Genomic DNA, 19,694 nt, shown 5'->3' with positions numbered 1-19,694 from the left:
TTGCCATGGTCAGTGGGGGTCCCACCAACTAGGAAAGTGATTCGAAATAAAGTGCTTTTAAAAAATAGAAATAACCCACAAACAACAAAAGCTGATCAGAAATTTAACAGTCTGATGGCTGAGGGGAAGAAGCTGTTCCTGTGACAGGAGGTTCTGGTCTGACCTTAGTTTTAAGACTAAAGTAGATTTATTTATGGAAAGCTGTCACTCTGGGCAGGGTTTATTTTCAGTTGAAAATGGTCTGAGAAGGGTCAAGCTAATGTCAAAGAAGTGACTGTACTGTCCTTGCCACGTGAAAACTGAATTTGGACTCTGAAATCTATGTGATAAAACTCTATCCTTTATCTAGAAGCTGATCAAGTGTCAACGTTCTGAATGCCTCTAATGAAAATAAGTATCGGCACAACAGTCATTATCGTATTCAATCTGTGTAAACTCAAATTTACTCAGTGCGTCTGAAATTGCAGTCACACCAGGGATGAGATAAAGCTATCAGACTGACAGGTCAAATTTTTGACTGCACCTTTGATCGACAGATATTTTTATCAGATCTAAATGTTAGTGAAGCTCCAAGAAGTAAAGTTAAAACACACTGCGCTGAGTTGCATTTACAGTAAATAAAAGCATATTTGTGGACACCAGTGCAAATGTAAACATTATCATACATTGACCAACTTCATTTTTTAGATCATAATATTTAAAATGGCAAAGCCTGCTTGAAGATGTCAGTTAAGACAGAAGTTTCAGTATGATTTGACTTTTAAATAGGTGTGTTTGTCTGTCTCCTGTGATTTTACCTGCAGGGTTTATTTACTCTGTCAACCTGTTGTGTTGTTTGTGCAGAGGAGGAGGCCAGGTTCAGGAAGGAAATGAAGAGTGACAAGACAAACTCTTCTTATTTAGATAAGGTCAGAAAATGAAAGTGGAAAAAATAACAGTGTGGAGTTTGTGGACTAGGACCAAGTGAGACAGAACAAAAAAGGCAGAAAAATGTCAGAAATTAAACAGCAGGTAATAGCTTGTTGGAAAACTTGAATGTATTTTATTCATTGAATTTAGGAGGACACATGTTGGTCCATGTGCAGAGCTGTCATGTTGTAAAACCCGACCTTGGATCTCTTTCTGATTTGTCACGCCTCATGTTTTGGCAAGTAAAATTCCCCATTTTTGGCCATAATTTAGACACTTCATCCACGAAAATGGAATCTGTGTTGTGTCTGTGTCTTCAAAATGAATGAAACTTGCAATATTTTGTCTGTGAGAGTATGATGAATTATTAATATTATATCGGCAATGGAATTTTGGCTCCTTGCAGCCTCTCGGTTCAAAGTCAAGCACTAACAGTACAAGTTATAAAATCTGATAACCAAGACTAAATGGCTGATCATAAAAAAAAGCTAATCTCATCACGTGATCAGAAGGAACAGTACGGTTTTGTTTGCTACACTAGAGAGTGCTATAGTCCACGTATTGCTGAAGAACAGGTACAGTAATTGACATAAAGCGCCCCCTAGTGTCTAGTTTGACTAAAAACTGGAGCGCATTAATGACATCCGTCTGTCCTTTGAATGTGAATGAATTATAAGAATGTTTAATGTAATGTAAAATTTAACCAATTTAACAGCAAGGCACAGAAATGGAAAAACGCATCTGCAGCTATTAAATCATCACGGATTTAATCAAGGGATATATTCTAAATTGAATTATTATTTTTATTAGTTTCCTAAAACTTTTTTTTTTTACTTTGCATAATACTGTAACAGTTTTATGGTCGTTTATGTTGTATTGTGCCCCCTGATGTTCATGTACAAAATTGTGTGATAAATTTGACCCAATAAAATACACTATTTATCAAGTGATTTCGTATTATTAAATGTCTCGGGTAAATCTAAATTATACACTTATTAATACATTTAAAAAATAATCGGAAAAGCAGATTGTTTTTGAAAACTGCTTTTTGCTAATATTATTGCTCATTCTAAAATCCTAATTCAATTTTAATTAAAATTGACAAATGTATTTAATCGGTAGAAATAACCATTCCAAACTTTTTTTTTTGAGAATAATGAAAATAAAACGGTTCACAAAAGTGAAAAATTCTGTTCTATATTATGCACACATATTATTATTTTTTATAAACCTTTGCGTTTCATAGCATAGTTGAGCCAGCGAGATATAGAATCGAAGCGAGTGAACTTTTCTTGACAGATTTCCAAGAGGAACGTCTCCATCTGACGCAGCCGCGATGTGTTGCTGGACCGTACAGAGCGAGTGAGGCGCCGGAGGCCAGCAGGCAGGTCCAGTGGTAACTTGGCAGCCCTGACAGCCACAGTCTCCTCCCCCTGAGGAAGAAGATCACTCCGACTCCCTGACATACAGGAAGAAGTTCACCAAGTCTCCAAAACTCCGAGACTCGCTCAAATTAGCCATTTCCTACAACAAACACCGTCTTTATTTTTACGATTCCACCTCTTCTTTCGGGACGTGCGGACGCGGCTGGCAGCAGAATGGGCTGTGCCGCTGGACCGGAGGGGCAGTGAACGCGACGATCACCTCAGCCACATTGTCGCCCCCCAACATGGGAAGGTCGTTTGCTCGCGTCCAGTAGCGAAAGATGTCTGACAGGTCCAGTTTTCTCCACATCGGAGACATCGTGTCTCTGTACGCGGAAGGTTCGGTGAATGGCTTCATCAGTACGTTGGGGTAGGTTCCTCCTCTTCCTCCTCACGAATCTCTGACACTTTCACTTCAAGTGTCGCCGCCTGCTTCCAATGAACAACTCGCCTGTGTCGAATGTTGCCTCAGCTCAGGCAAATGTAACAGGAATGCAAATGCTGCGAATGCAAATCTGTTCGCCCTCCTTAACTCTAGAAACAGTTAACTTGAAAAGTGCGTGTCATGAAATGTGGAAGTTTCCAGTTATAACCATCACGTTCAACAAGTAAATACCTGCTGCTTTACTCGTGAGGCCTCCGAGCCACAGCCAAGTCACTGTCACTGTACTGTGTAACGACGTTAAACCATGATATGCAGACAAACAAGAGTCAAATGATAAGTCAAGCTGTCAGCTCAACAACTTATAATATAGCCATTTACACATTGTAGATGCACATGTATCGAATTAAACTGATAATGTTGACCACATTTTGGTTGACAAGTTGACATGCATAGATGTGTCAAATGTTGCCGTACATTTTGGGACTTATAATGTCACTGACTTCATATGAATAATGTAGCCATTTTGTCTGTAATTGTGTTCTGCAGTTTTTCATTCTCTCCTGTACCACATTTAAAAAAATTCCATGCTAGTTGTCAGAGAAAAATATAATGCCCATAAACTTGTATTTATCTTTGATAAGGTCCTCACATTTGACCCATAATGCGCAAATGAAAGTGCTTGAAAATGACTGACAAAGTAACTCTGAATAATGTGTCTATTTAAAGGCAGAGCTCAACGGCGGCCAATGTTTTCATGAAGTTGCGATGGCACTGGCCGTGTGAGAAATGGCAGGTTGGTGTGTCGAGCTGCCTTCAGTTGCACTCTGTTCCCCCGGCCCCCGAGCCTGCGGAGCGAGTGTGGAAACGCCACCACACCCTCCTGCTATCATTCCTACCTTTTCTAAACACCAGGTCCCTCTGACGAAGAGGTGCTGTGGTGTATGAAAAGTATATTAACAACAGCTGCACACGTTCTGATTCGTCCCAGCTGTGAAGCTGAAAGCTTATCAGTGATCCAGTACAGATGGAACATGTCGCAAGACATCCTCCCTGATTCATTTTCCACTCTTTAACCCATCAGATGACGACACGGGAAGGTTTGTGTTCGTAACTTTGAGTTGATCATGACCCCACGGTCAGCCATTAACGTCTTTAATGCCTCGAATGAGGCTTACTGAGCGACAGTTTGTACTGAACACAAGCTTTTCATGACCATCATCAACATCAGCACGTATATCTCTGTGTATCAAAGTCATGCTCCTCTTCCCTCTGTTGTCACAGGTCCAAGAACCTGTCCCAGGCCCATCACTTTTAAAGAGTTTCCAAATGTCGGGATGATTTGTGTGACATGGTTGCCTCCTTCTCGCTGTCCATGCTGGCTGCAGAAGTTGTACTCAATGCACTAGGCTATGCAGCGTTTACTAGAAAATATATGGTTTGATCGACACTTTGCATCTCACAACCGTTACTTGAGTAGTGGTAAAGTTCAGTAATAAAGGTCCGTAAGAAGAGTGTAAACCAATGGGTCGGTGGCTATGACATAATTTTTCAAACAGAAAAGTGGAGTCATACTCGACTGTTCATAAGCAAAAAATGAGCCGATCTCTTTTAAATTCTGTTTTCAAGTGAGAGAAGAATCTGATCACAGTTCTTCAGTGTTCATCATGTAGAGGCGTGTTGCATCCGTGACAGCTGTACACGTGACATATGTATGACAACATGAAGTAAAAATCCATGTTGTTTATGAAACTTCATTGAGAGAATTTACTGGTTTAGATAGACTACGATGTTGTGCTGTGGTGTGTACTTCTACTTTAGTTACTTTTGAGGTGTGGTACTTTCTAACTTTTCCGCAAACTCTCTAAGGATACATTTTCCAGAGTACATTTGTTGTAGCTAAATTATACTTTTACTCAAGAAACATTGGACTATTCTTATTCTGCTTACAATATATCTGTTAGTAGCTTTTACCTCAAGCTTTCCTTGTGTCCTCTGATAGAGGTTCAATACAGATTCTTTTTCACAATTGGTGTTTCATTTCAAGTGTCACTGAAATACTACCAAGGTATTAGAGCAGTGTATCGCTGAAATCAGGAAATACAATACCTATCCCAATACTGGAGTCATGATAGGATATATCGCAATATATCGCTATATACAGTAAGCACCGGACAATATTGTAAAATGTTCGAACTTCTTGAACTTCGTCTTGAAAGGTACATTTCACAGTTCATCAGAAAGTATTATGATTCATGGTCCTGTAATGTTGTTTGCTGTATCAGAAATACAGCATCATATCCAATATTTACTTATTGCACATCAATGTGGTGGACTTAAAATATTGATACAATGGTAGTCGACTAGTGGACTAGTTGGCAAACGGCATGTTGACAAACCCGCAAACTTGGTTGATCGCAGTGATTTAAATGCAGTTGAATATAAAAAAAAAAAAATGTACGTGAAATGTTGTAAAGATTTGTGTAGTGTCAACTGCAGTTCTGAAACGTAATATTTCATGTGATGTGCAAGGTATGTGTCCTTTGATGTGGTCTTTGATTTGAGTTAATAGAGGGTCGTACCTCAGTTGAAACACTCATTATTTCCGTTTGCATCGCTCCTGCTACCTCATGTGACCCTCTGACATTACTAGGTGCTGGGATGACATTTGCTGGGCGTTGATTGGCTGTGGCAGAAACCTGTTAGCACAATCAAAACTCGCTTAGTGACGAACACTTGGACTCTGTTTGCGCAGGATTTTTTAAATCTTCTCACACACCTTCCACTGCAAACATTAGTCCTGCAGACGTTCTTAGCAGTCCACTTGATTTGTTGTGAGCAAGACCTTAGTGTTTGTGATTTTAAAATAATTATTTAGTGCGATAAAACCTTTCAAAATGGGAAAGACTCAATGCTAATGTCATTTGAATCCGTGACGCCTGTGACTCATAGCCGAAATCGTCGACTCTGATCATGTTATTTATAACTATACGAGTTGTAAATAGTTATAATATATATACATATAATATATACATCTGTACACATCATACGCCGACCAGTTGACTGTAATGGTTGTGACTATTGTCGTAGTCGACAATTAAAAAATAGTCGTTGCAGCGCCACTTTTTAAACGCAAAGCTCATGTGTTTGACATTTTGCTTGTACTGTTGTTGTCCGCTAAAGTCATGCTATTATTAGCCACTCATGGTCTGGATTTATCTCTAGTTCATGTTTAACCCAGGACAAACTCTTAGAATTGGGGGCATTGGAACATGTAGGTTACTCATTGATGCGCTCCGGAGCCTTGGTCAGTCTTCCTGCTTAGCTCTGTGGCACCTGATGGTGGGCATTATTTTGTCCTATTTTGGCTCTTCTTAAGAGTAATATTACGCTGCTGATGTGTTAATCTAAGCTTCAACAACAATACAGTTTTACTGAATACCTTCTCTCCCTGGTGAGATGGATGAAAGGACTCTGTTGTCCCTCGCTCTCACTACTGTGAGTGAGATAAAAGGAGAGCGGCCATGTTGTGTCACAGTGAAATCTATATGTTTTGTTTCCGTAGCGGAGCAGTTTTGTTGGTGAATAAACCCCTTACACAGGTTGTCATAAACAATAGATGGAAAACTTCCTGAAAAACTGCCTGTGCATGCAGAACTGGTTTTCCTCCCTGGGATTAGATTCAGTTGTGAGCCAAAAGTGTCCTTTTACACCAAGACTGTGAGTGAAGGCAAGGTTTCCTGCTCTTAGATCGGGTGGGCTGGTTTCTTATGGTTGAGTTCAGACTGTTAAGGTCAAACTAAACATTGCGACTCATCCCTTTAGTTAATTCAACTTGCTGCTGAAGTCATTTTAAGGAACCAGTCACGGCAATTTTATGTGGTTATCGGGACAATGAGATCATTGTTTCACATCATTACTGTGAATGTCATCCTTACTATTGCATTCTGTCACTATTATAATTCCTGGCTGGTCAAAAAATACATTTCACAGTTTTCACATCATTTGTTATCCTGAGTTTTGTCATAATGGATGAGTCAAAAATGGACCACAGGGGACGCCTTGCAATGCTAAAAAACAAAGCCAAGGAAAATAGTTATGTAACGTTGATGTAGCATATTATATTAGCATTTTATTTCAAATGATCTTCTTAACTTTTTCAATCTCTCATGGGGCCATAGCTATGAGATTAGACCCGGAATTGAACTCAGCCAATCTAGATGCGAATAATGGTAAGCGAAGAAGCCGCTCACATGCGCAGCTTCCAGCTGTTTTTAAAGCTGATTCTCCTTTAACTTGTCCACACACTTCCACCACAGAACCATGGAGGGAGGGATCCTTGTCTGACCCGCGACGCCAAAGACTAGACAGAGCTAACAGAGCTAACGGATAATGTGTCGTCTCACTTGAAAACTTTATTTATACTCATGGACTGTCAAAGTTTGCTTTGTGGTTTAAAAGTTGAGCTCCAAAATATGAAGAGCGAATTGTTTATATGAAGCATGGTCAGGCAAAGAATGCTAAGGATTTCTCTGGAAACTCAAAACTACAATAAAATCATGCAAAAGAGAAGTGATCAAATCGAAACTGTTATTTAAAGTAAGTAAATACATGCACACACGTAACTGTCTTTTTAAGAAAGCCGTCCTAATGATGTGCATCTTAAGAGTGTCCTTGGTGCTGCATGCTAATTGTTTATGAGTCACTCTGGATAGCATCTGTAAAACCAGTGTTTGACAGCATGTCCGTTTTCTGTCTGTCTGTCTGTTTGTTTTTCTCCTCAGTCTTGTCGATGACAGATGTGTCGTCCAGCCGGATGCAGGAGACCTTGCAAACCCCCCCAAAAAGTTCAGAGGTGTGTTATGAGTACCACAGTTTCAATGTTAAATCAGCAAATGCTCTAAGACTACCAAGGCTAACCACATACTTTAGAGTATTTAACAGTCTATTTGGTGTCAAAGCAATCTCCAATACAAGCGCCACTGTCCTTGAAAAAAATCTATTATTAAATTATTATCGCTGCAAATGGAGCCACGCAGCCGTGGCAAAGCAAACCCCTGTTAAAAGGACGTGTTCCGCGTCACAGATATGATTAGGTATCAGTCCTGGTAGTGCCGTTTCACCGCCTCCCCAATCTAATAACCCCTGTCCTCTGTCCAGACTGCCTCTTCAAGGTTTGTCCCATGAACAGATATTCAGCCCAGAAGCAGTTCTGGAAAGCGAAACAGGGGAAACAAGGAAACAACAACAACAACTCGCAGGGCGACTTGTTCAAGAAGCTGCAGGTTGGAACTCTTCTGGCATAGATTTGTCTGAAGCCACAGTTTCTATTGACATGCCTTCGCTCCGGCTAATTTGTGCTCGATTGCTCAACAGCACGCGGCAGAACTTGAACAGAAGCAGAATGAGTCAGAGAATAAAAAGATCCTCGGAGACGTCGTCAAATACAGCAACGTCATTCAGGTAAACACTCGCCCAACCTTCTGTCTGTCTGTGTTTGTGTTGAATTCCCATGTTGTATTGTGATATTCACTCACAGATCATGCATCAAACTCGAGGCCTGGGGGCCTATTCTGGCCTTCTGAGTCTTTTTAAGTTGCCGGGAAGACTATTTTAAGTGCTGTAAAAAGTGGACCACAACCAGTGCTGTTTCCTTTTAGTGTCTGGCATCACATTCTGTTTTTCATCCTCATCATTTTAATATTGTATTTAATTAGGTCAGTTAATCTAACCATGACAAAACTAATGTACTAGGCCCTGTCAATCATTTACCTGTGACCCGCCCTGAGTTTAAAGAAGCTGTTTCTGTGAAATACATATACAGTAACTCTTAAACGCTATAGTTGCAACATGTTATTGGCCCCATTTATTCTTGCAAATTCACAGTCTAAATGATCATTGTGGCACTAAATATTACAGGAAATGTAGAGGAAGATTAGAGCTGTATTCTTTCTCTTGTATTCTGTATTTATTACAGAATATAACATACCTATTCTTATTCCAATAGTCTCTGGTAAATCCAAAATTCTTGGACAACTATATCGAATTATCTTTATTATTTATTATTATTTTCCGATTATTATCATGCATATTTATTCAAAGTTTCTCTCCCTGTTGAATATAAACCAAGAAAAATATTATTTTGTCTATAACATTTGGAATAATTGTGATAAATGATTGCAATATTGATAATAATCAAAAGTAATCGTGATAATTATTCCTGCCATAGTCGTGCAGCCTTTTGTTTAATCGAGTTGCAGTATTGTGGTGCATATTTTTCATGTGGAGAGATGGTTTTAAGCCATGACACTTTTTTGTTCGAAGAGGAAGGATGGAGGAAACGGATAAGACATGCAGAATTTTTGGAAAGCGTCTTTGGTGGAAGAAACAAGGAGTATGAATCATCATCTTGCAACTTATTTTTTATCATTATTAGATCATCAATGTTGCTTTTTTATTAGTGTTTTCCCCTCATTTTCTATCATTGTGTGTGCACTCGCATGTTGGTGTGGAGGAACTGAGGACAGGGAAGTACTGTAGATGTTAAAAAAACAACAAAGGAGTATAGTACTCTTGTGTAGGTGAAGTGCATTGAGCAGTATGCAGCTTGATATTCAAGTTACAAATATGCTGACCATGCAATTCTGCTTAAGGGGGCGCTAAAGTTTCTTTATCAAGAAGTGTTAAGAACAATCCTGGCTTGGAGCTCTGATAGCCAAACAGGATAACAAATTCCATGTGGGACTGCATTCTTCAGAGTGCTATCCCTGTGACTGGAAGGTCACCGGCTCAAACTCAGCACCAGACGTACCTGTGTCGACGTGCCCTGGAGCAATGTTGGATCGTCTCCTTAGAAAGAAGTGAAGTACTGACGCCGTGTGAAAACCATTTCATTGGAATGTCCATTTTAGTTTACCAGCAGTGGTAGTGTAGTCTCTCTGACCCCAACCCCACCGCTCCTCCACATTGACAGTAGCCATGTGAGATGAGGTGAGGCTTAGTTTGCCCTGATTCAACCCCAGGATCCTCTCCGGAGACATTTGAAAAACTATGTTTTTCAGTTGGTGTGGAGATGGTGGTCTATCCTCCTCCTTCTCCTTCTCCTCCTCCTTCTTTTCCTTCTCCTACTTCTTCTTCTTTCAGCTTCTCCCTTCAGGGGTCACCACTGTGGATCATCTTCCTCCATCTCACCCTGTCCTCTGCTTCCTCTTCTGTCAAACCCACAAACCTCATGTCTCAGTCTGTTTTAGCCTCAGTGCCACTGTTTCCAAACCATACAACATTGATGGCCTCACCACCCTTTCCCTTCCATCCTTGTCGATACCCTTTTGTCACACATCACGGTGTAAAATGGATGGACATTTTATTTCCATTGTGTCTTGCTAAGGAGGCTGAGGTTCATTTTTGGTGACTCTGACTGCCCAGTGGTGACCTCAGTTGACTAGCATGGTCTTGAAAGACAAAGATGGCAAAGAAATATATGAAATTAACACCAATCATCCGTGACATTATGACCCCTGGGTTACTCCTGAACAGAAAGATCAGTGTCCCATTTTGACTTAGTGATGGTGGAAGAGGTGAGTCAGAGGGTAAGAAATGATTATTGCAATAAATCATGACGTTGTGAAATGTCACAGCTCAAGAGTAGTATTCAAAACAAGGAATGGTACAATAGTGCAACTGGTTGATGGGATCCATTCATTGTTATTTTGCCAGGAGTCTTTTTAGGTTAACGTTTTCTCTTCTGCTTCAGCTGCTACACATCAAGAGTAACAAATACCTGACGGTGAATAAGCGTCTCCCTGCTTTACTGGAGAAGAATGCCATGCGAGTTTCTCTGGACACCGCCGGGAATGAGGGCTCCTGGTTCTACATCCAGCCCTTCTGGAAGCTCCGAAGCGAAGGAGATAATGTATGTCGACTTAATAGCTTCTTTAGGAACATGTTTAAAGTAGCATCCGTTTTCATCTTGTATTTCATCACATATCGGCTCGGCTATTTTTCCTGTTCCAGTAATATTCTGATTTTGTTTCTCTCCTGTGGCTTCAGCATCCGTAAAGGTATTGCTTTTGGTTGAGCACGAGGTTTGTGCGATAGCGTAGTCAAAAGCATGACCAAGTGTGAGCACTGATTTCATTTTGCCTTTGACTGAGATCACCTTATGCTTAAGTCTGACTGCTTCAGAAAAATCCTCTCCCGTAAGCCAGACTTGGTAAGCGAGCATGAAAAGCGCTAGTGACGATACTTCGCCCCTGTGTGATGCGTTCAAGTCCCCGCACCTTGTGAACATTTGCTTGTTTGTTCGGAGCAGCTCCACATTAGACACTTGGCACATACCCTAGTTTCTATAGTCTCCAGTTTGCTGCCTTCATTTATGCATGGAAACACCACTTTTTTAGTACAATTGTTTATTTCTGTTTGACTTTTATTATGTGGAACGTTTTTCCAGGTGGTGGTTGGAGATAAGGTGGTGCTAATGCCGGTGAATGCTGGTCAACCTCTTCATGCCAGCAACATCGAGCTGCTGGACAATCCTGGCTGCAAAGAGGTTAGCAAGGATAATGTGTGCAATGTGTCGTCTTGCTGGCGGCTGTGAATCTGTTTTACAGATTAGATTTTTATTGGCTCAATTTACATTCACATGAAAGTTTTTTTTCCAAGGTAATGTGCTTTATTTTAAACAGAAAGAAAGATTGAGGAACATGAACATATTTCCTATATATATATATATATATATATATATTTACAAAAATAGTTCCCCCAGTGATTTAGTTCTGCTGCTTAGTGTCAGTATCCTTGTCATTTTGCTGCAGGTCAACGCAGTAAACTGCAACACCAGCTGGAAGGTCACACTGTTCATGAAGTTCAGCGACTACAAAGAGGATGTCCTGAAGGGGGTAAGCCACGTGCCTCTCCTGCCTGTGACGGTACAATGTGCAGAGCCATGATCGCTGTGTCCTCCAGGGAGACGTGGTGCGGCTGTTTCATGCCGAGCAGGAGAAGTTCCTGACCTGTGACGAGTACAAGAAGCAGCAACACGTCTTTCTCCGCACCACACTGCGGCAGTCGGCCACATCGGCCACCAGCTCCAAAGCCCTGTGGGAGATTGAGGTAGTGCACATGTGCAGTGTTGTTCACAGCTCGTATAATAATGAATACATATTTGCTCTAGCTGTGCTTGCGTGGATGAAATGATCCTATTTTCTCAAACTTCTCAAAGACTTTGCAGGGCCTCAGAGAAATATTGTAATTCATCAATTTATTCTAACTGTTCATCTGTCAGTTTTGTGTTTTGTCTTGTGTATACGCTTTTCTCTACGCCTGTATCTCAAAACCTGATTTGTCAAATGTCCAAGCTGTAGTTTCACATTCGTGCTTAAATTTCATGAAACCGAAGCAAAATTAAACAACTTATATTATGTATATTATGTTATGTATTTTATGTGTTTATATAATATTAATATACTTTACACAAATCACTTTATATGGTCTTCATTTTTCTTGTTGCTCTTCTAAATATAAACCTTACAATTTTGAACATCTCTTATTTTATTAGTTATTTGGTTGACATTGATATCTTAGTCATGCAGTTGCAGTTGCGCTAAGACATGAGATTTACTTTGAGCATGTCTGATTTCACTTTTTAACTTTTCATTATTCTGCATATTGCTTGAAAATTATACTTGAATATTATACACATTACACCTTTTATCATTTATGGTTTTGAAGTGAATTCAGATTTTTATTTTTAATAATAATAAAAATAAATCTGTATTCATAGAGCACCTTTTAGACACAAGGGTCAGCAAGTGCTTTCCCTAAAAACAGCATTAAAATAAATACAGGACACCAAAGTATCAGACATGGTAAATTAAAAGACAGACAAACAGTGGGAAACAGAGAAAACAGCGGGGTAAGAGCACAGAGGTAAATAAAACATAACCAGGGAGGATACAATTCCCCATAAATGCAGACTTAATTTTGCATATTGACTGAAGATTCTAGGTTTGACTTCTGGCTAGCCCACTTCCTGAGGCTGTAGGAGAAGGCTTTAGTGGCTGGTTAACTCACTGGGTAGCAACATTGACTCTGGAGTGGGTTTGAATCTTAATGAGTTAACCTGTATGGACATGGTCTTCTGAACTATATGCTGATCCTTTGTAAGTTGCTTTGGACGCAAACATCTGCTATATGACCTGGATATACTGTGTATTGGGTGAGGCAGGAAATAAAACATATTCAGAATATTCAGAATCATATTTTAAGAACGATCGCCTGCTGAAGTGTAACCTAAGTCTGTGGTGATCATTCATGTCCATTTCTGATACAACATGCTGTGTTATTTCATGTTGCAGGTTGTGCACTATGACCCCTGCAGGGGTGGAGCTGGACAGTGGAACAGCCTCTTCAGATTCAAACACTTGGCAACAGGCAATTACCTGGCTGCTGAGGTAAGTTCTGTCCAAATAGTTTTTTTCTAGTCACCTTCTGACAGTACGAGGAAGGATCACATGGGGCCGGTGTTCATACTGTTATAGCTGATCGGCTTCTATTTATGTTGACTTGAACATGTCTGATGGCACTGAGGTCACCTGTCTGAGCAATGGTGTGTGACACTGTTAGGTCCGTCGTTGAAGTAGCAGTTGAGCAGACACTGAACGTGCTGTAGGGGGCAGTATCCACGCTGAAATGCTCATCCTGTTGTTATGAGATGTGGCGACAATGACATAATGCTGCGAGATCTGAAGCATCAGCGTTTCTCTTTGCAGGTGAATCCTGAATTCAAAGACATCCCAGGGGAGCCAAGGAAAGAGGTCCGACCGTGAAACTAGTCAACAAAACCACTAAGCCTCTGGATAAATCATTTCAACCCAGTAGCGTCCTGTTATTAAAAGCTAAATCAATATTGATTTTGTTCAGCGACTTGAAGGTCACAGCAGCTGATCTGTCATTGAGGCTGATGGATGGATGGATATGAGACATCTGACGCGCAGACAAACATGATAGGGAGGGAGTTTCACAGAAATATCCGGCGATATCTACCCGTGGACTAACTCAGCAGTTTGAAATTGCTTTTCCATCCGTGGGCTCCGCTCTGTCTTCTCATCCTGCGGTTACAAAACACCACCTCTTTTCTCAGAACACACACAACTCAAAGTCTGCCGTGATTCTATAGAGATTTCTCGGCTCTCAGCTTCCGTGCGCATTTGTATTCTGGCGAAGCGAGCTGCAGACACACAAACTCTCTCACCCGGCTCGAGCCGACTTTCAGACACACAGGGGGCTCCTTACATAACGTCTGGGTGTGGGGGTGCCCTGCGAGAGGGGATGGAGGGGAGTCAGACGTGCTGTCTGCTGCACACGGCTGAGCTTGGCTGGTGTTGTGAGTCACCATCAGCGGGGGAGAGATGGGAGGAGTGGGAGGATGGTGATGCTGGGATGTAAATGCAGCTCTACGGGGGCTTTCTATTGACATGCAGAAAACAGTGTGGGAAATTAACCTTCGCCATTATCTCCTGCATCTGCACGGATGGGCTCGTCTTCACGCCCAGACAGAAGTTTCAGCTCTGTGGCTGTGTGTAATGAGATGCCTTATTAGTGGAAGTAGCTGTGACAGTGTCATTTGGCAACATCTGCCCTGAGATGAGCTCCACATTCCAAACTGGTCCAGAGGAAGATGGAGAAACTGCACGCATCTTATAATCCTCCAACGAAACTCTGCTTAAACTGTAGAAATGATACGATGATAATGGAGGGACGTCTAGTTTAATCAGCCCATTGAGCTCTGGCTGGTAGTCGGTGCATGAATCTGAAGGGAACATTGTTCTTGGGTCCATTCTGATTTTCTGAAAATCCAAATTTGATAGTGTGATAGTAGAAACAATAGACATGGACATTTCTGTATCGATCAGGCACCTTGACATTGAGCTTATATACTAGGACATGTGAAATAATAGGCTTTTATTTGTAAAGACTTTGTGTGTTTGTGTGTCTGCAGGTTGAGACAGATGCTGTTTTCTCAAAGAGGAAACATCAAGCGGCAGACAAGATCGCCTTCACTCTGGTTTCCGTCCCACACGGTAATGACATCGCCTCCCTGTTTGAGCTGGACGCTACCACCCTGCAGCGAGCCGACTGTCTGGTTCCCAGGTCAGTCAGTCAACAAAAGTGTTTCGCCTCGGGGGCGAGAATGTTGTGGAAAACAAATGATCTCTGGTGGATTTGCCTCATTCAAAACTTATCTGAGCGTGGAGGAGGAAATCAGAAGGGATGGGGGGATGTTTTGAAAATAAAGTGATGAAGGCTGCAATCTGGACACCTGAACTGGGTCTTTACTCAATGTATCAATCATAGACACAAACATGAAGCCGACATAATTCATATTGATCAAACAACCCGTCATAGTTTTATAGGAAGTGGTAGTAAATAGAATCTGTATTCGAGGCTTAGCGTTTCTGTAGCTTGCTTCAAAATACATACATTACAGGCAACCCCGAGTTCTACTTGATGCGAACATTCATCCACTTTCCCATTGTTGAATGTTATACAGCACGTATAAACCCAACCCAGGTCACAGTGTTGACGTCAACATGGTGCTGTATGTAGACTGCACTAGTGATCTCGCTTGGTACTTGTGATGAAATAAGCAAACAAGTGGTGGAGTGGTTTGCCAGGTTTTCTACTGAAGAGCTCTGCTGTGCGTTTTTGCTTTTATAATTCATGCTTTTGCAATTCAATAATCGCTTTCTATCACCTGGTGATAACATTTTGAATTGAAAAAAATAATTCAGGCCTAATTTAATCTCAGTTACTTAATCTTATATAAACTTTGTTTGCCATGCCTCTTCTTGTATGTTAACATTTGAGCAAATCACATCTCAGGATTCTGACAAATGGAAGTGCATAAGAGTCGGGATGTTTCCTTTGATATGACCTTTTGACTGTAGGGCAGGAATCATAACCCATTATTCTGGGAGGTTTTCTGACAACTTTATTAATAGAGGTTAATTATTCACGAACTGCTTTTAAAGTGCGGCTGAATTATAGGCTCACTTAACTTAAGGCTGGTTATACTACCCAGGGACAGACTGCATACAAGTGTTTAATAAAGTGGAGACAAATGGCAGTACAATATAACTACATTGGCCTGAATGTAAGATGTTGCAAATGTACACCCGTATTAAAATAACCTTTGTGGTTCCTTTCAAAAATCTTTCAGAAACTCTTATGTGCGACTCAGACACTTGTGCACCAACACGTGGGTGACCAGCACCAATGTCCCCATCGATGCTGAGGAGGAGCGTCCAGTTATGCTCAAGGTCTAGCATGCACACACACACACACGCGCACACGCACACACACACACGCGCACACGCACACACACACACACACACACACACACACACACACACACACATCTGTATCTTTATCTTTATCTTTATAGGGACCACTCATTGCCATAATGCTTTCCTCAGTCTGTCACCCTAAACCTTACCATCCAAAACACATGACTTACCTTAACCATGACTATGAACCAAACTTAAATCTGTTTATAATGACACACATTTCGAACTTTTCATCCTCAAATTGAGGCTTAATCTCATGGGATCCAGTCAAATGTCCCCACAATGTCTTACGGTCCTCACAAGGACAGTGTTTTTTCAAAAATTGGTCCCGGAAAAGTTGGATAAACACGCCCACACACGATCAGAAGGATAATTCACCAATGATTCGCTGTCTCAACAGATCGGCACCTGCTACACCAAAGAGGACAAGGAGGCTTTTGCTATCGTGTCTGTCCCCTTGTCTGAGGTCAGAGACTTGGACTTTGCCAACGATGCCAGCAAGGTCCTGGAGTCCACTGTGAAGAAGCTCCAATACGGGAACATAGCTCAGAATGAGAGAAGGTTTCTTCCCAGTTCTAAGACCAGCGTGTGGCCAAATGCCATGGTCTTATGTTTGTTTTGGCAACAGGTTTGTGACCAAGCTGCTGGAAGACTTGGTTTTCTTCGTGTGTGTGGTTCCCAATAACGGCCAGGATGTTCTTTCGGTGGTCACGTCGACACCCAACAGAGAGAGACAGAAACTCATGAGGGAGCAGAACATACTGGCTCAGGTTTGCAACAAGATAGCATACGACACATTTATTTACACCAAAGAAATGAAAGCTGATTGTATAATTTTCATTTCACCCAGATCTTTGGCATCCTGAAGGCTCCATTTACAGATCAAGGCGATGGTCCGATGCTAAAGCTGGAGGATTTGGGTGACCAGCGCTATGCTAACTTCAAGTACATGCTACGGCTCTGCTATAGAGTGCTACGACACTCGCAGCAGGACTATCGCAAAAACCAGGCAAGTCTCGTCTTGAAGAGGCACATTTGCTCTCCTCTTTAAGTGCAGTTAAAAATAACATGATGTTAACAACACTTTATAGTTTTCCGTTAGTCATGTTGAATGACCCCATCTATTAAAATATAATTATTATGACATTATCAAGTGTTGATTCATTTTCTAATCTTTCATAGATTTTGTTTTATTTTGTTTGTACTTTTTTCTGTCTGTCGATGATCCTACAGCGATTGTTATTTAATTTAAATTCAATCTGTCTTGCCTTTTGCAGTTTTGTCAACTTGTTATGTATTTAATGTTATTTTTTTTAATTAAAATTATTATTTATTTATTTTCATGTCTTCATTTTTATTGCAGATAATTTGGATATTTTTTTTTCTTACACAAATTTTTGTTTTTCCAACATAACCAGCAACAGCATATTTGATGCTATAACCTGAGAAAAAAAGAAATAATTGCTGTATTCTGCCACTGCACAGGAATACATCGCAAAGAAATTCTCAATCATGCAGTCTCAAATCGGATACGAGATCCTCGCTGAAGACACGATTACAGCGCTGCTGCACAACAACCGCAAGCTGCTGGAAAAGCACATCACAGCCAGAGAAATCGAGACCTTCGTCAACCTGCTGAGACGCAACAGAGAGCCGAGGTCAGACATGCGACTCCCAAAACCTGGTTATTTCTCAGTTTATTGAACACTGAATCATGCTTGAGTGGTGCTTGATAATGAACGAGGGTTCCATCTAAATGCATCATATTCCTTAGGACAACGGTGGGAGATTAAATATGCCACATTACATGTACTGTAATTGTTGTGAAGGGCCGTCAAGCCAAAAGACAGGCAAAAAAAAATATTTTCTACATCTTCCTTATATTTTTAGTTCTCATTTTTATATGAATTTTTTGTGTTGGTTTGACAGCTGAGTGAGTATTGTATTTTGAGTGAGTCTGAGTATTTTTGTTGCTGTATCTTATTTATTTCGGGAGACAAAAAAATACTTTTAGAATTACTCATTACTATAATTTAATTAAGCATTTTGAAATGACTATTTATTATAATTTAGGTAGATAGCCATAAAATCGTTGAAAAAATATATATATATCTGATGAAATCACGGACAATTTCATTTGTAGTTTTGCTCTGACCTCATGAAGGCCGCATCCATACTTGTAAAGGACCCCATGTGACTCCCAGGCTTCACTTTGTCCACTTGTGGCTTATTAGAACTGTTTTTAATTATGAGGTTTATTTCAATAAATAATGTTTCCAGCTCTCTTTAATATGTTTTTCTATCAAAACAGATTGAAATTCAAGCTTTGCCTTCACCTGCCTTCTCCTCTCTTTAACCTTGTTTGTGTAATTTTCCTACTGTCAAGTGTCTTTTATGAAATAGACTAAACCTCACTTCCCCAAATAAATAAAGTCTCATTCATCTGTTGGGACACCCTGTGTCTATTATACATCAGTTACCTATTATTTTAATCCATCTTTCTAACCCATACCTGACCTAAAGTGCTTCATGGTTAAGGTGTGCGAGATGGCAAAAATGTTTCAGCTCGTGTGACTTGGATAATATTATGATGCTTTTACTCACTTGAGTAGGCATTTATGTAGCCAATTTTAATCACTGCTTATTCGTCTCACGGGCCCATATTATGTGCCACAAGTTCACTCATCCTTTTGCTGTGTGTGTACTACATTTGCTTAACACCGTGACTCATCTCCGTTCTGCTCTGGCAGATTCCTGGATTACCTCTCGGATCTGTGTGTGTCCAATAAGACTGCCATCCCCGTCACCCAGGAGCTTATCTGCAAATTTATGTTGAACCCCACCAACGCCGATATCCTCATCCAGACCAAGTGAGTCACAATCCACGTTCGCCAGAATTTAATCTTCCTAGTTGATGAATGTTACTCCAGTTATTAACAGGTCATGGGATGTTTCGCGGAGCTCGTCATTTTTGTCCCCTTTGGTTTCTACCAGATTAATCCCCAACATTGAGAATACCCTGGAATCCTCGCTGATGCAGGAGGAGATGGAGGAGGAGGAAGTTTGGCTTTACTGGATCGACAGCCATAAAGAGCCTCACGGCAAGTCCATCCGCCACTTGGCCCAGGATGCCAAGGGAAACCACAAGATGGATGTAGATATTATCACCTACTACAGGTAACAATGCTTCTGAAGACCTTCTTCTTACATGTTCTTTAAAAGTTGTGCCCAAATTCAGGCCCACAGGCCATATCGGGTCTGCCAGGTCATTTTACGCACCTCTCAAGTGCTGTAAATGTTTATTAAATTACACACAAATGAGTCATTGTCATGACTATCTTTGCTGCTCAACTAGAGATTATAAATGTCAAGAATTAACAGGGAAAATTCTTTAAAAAAAACGATGTAGATGAAAGTGACTTTGATGGAAGATGGGGAGGTTTGTGTTTCATGTAGAAAACCAGACACTTGTGTGTCATTCTTCATGGCCATTTTATTTTTAAGCTGATCACAGAGAGACCTTATGCTAAAATTAGCCTTCAGTAGTGGCTATGGATTGTGCTCCAGCTACTTTTTAACATTGCTGTTTATGGACTGCTGAATAAATATGATTTTTTTTGTTAATTATCTCAT

General features: G+C 40.7%; 1 protein-coding gene across 2 annotated transcripts in view; it reads left to right on the top strand.

Moving 5' to 3' along the window:
* Positions 1–2,347: 2,347 nt before the first annotated feature.
* itpr2 (inositol 1,4,5-trisphosphate receptor, type 2) overlaps positions 2,348–19,694 on the top strand; it is a 53,216-nt gene continuing 35,869 nt past the window's right edge. The window contains exons 1-18 of one of the 2 annotated variants that reach the window (XM_053884850.1): positions 2,348–2,703; positions 7,500–7,570; positions 7,876–8,000; positions 8,092–8,178; positions 10,469–10,627; positions 11,165–11,263; positions 11,529–11,612; positions 11,680–11,826; positions 13,071–13,166; positions 13,485–13,529; positions 14,714–14,865; positions 15,935–16,034; positions 16,462–16,622; positions 16,690–16,831; positions 16,912–17,070; positions 17,547–17,719; positions 18,812–18,931; positions 19,056–19,238. In XM_053884850.1, the coding sequence (XP_053740825.1) occupies positions 2,615–2,703; positions 7,500–7,570; positions 7,876–8,000; positions 8,092–8,178; positions 10,469–10,627; positions 11,165–11,263; positions 11,529–11,612; positions 11,680–11,826; positions 13,071–13,166; positions 13,485–13,529; positions 14,714–14,865; positions 15,935–16,034; positions 16,462–16,622; positions 16,690–16,831; positions 16,912–17,070; positions 17,547–17,719; positions 18,812–18,931; positions 19,056–19,238 (2,192 nt within the window). In that variant the 5' untranslated portion in view covers positions 2,348–2,614. The remainder of the gene's footprint in view (positions 2,704–7,499; positions 7,571–7,875; positions 8,001–8,091; positions 8,179–10,468; positions 10,628–11,164; positions 11,264–11,528; positions 11,613–11,679; positions 11,827–13,070; positions 13,167–13,484; positions 13,530–14,713; positions 14,866–15,934; positions 16,035–16,461; positions 16,623–16,689; positions 16,832–16,911; positions 17,071–17,546; positions 17,720–18,811; positions 18,932–19,055; positions 19,239–19,694) is intronic. The other variant, XM_053884849.1, reaches the window with a different exon arrangement.

This window comes from Synchiropus splendidus, chromosome 14, assembly GCF_027744825.2.
Source record: "Synchiropus splendidus isolate RoL2022-P1 chromosome 14, RoL_Sspl_1.0, whole genome shotgun sequence".
Classification (NCBI taxonomy): Eukaryota; Metazoa; Chordata; class Actinopteri; order Syngnathiformes; family Callionymidae; genus Synchiropus; species Synchiropus splendidus.
The sequence above is the reverse complement of the archived record's forward strand: the minus strand, read 5'-3'. Positions and strand labels throughout refer to the sequence as shown.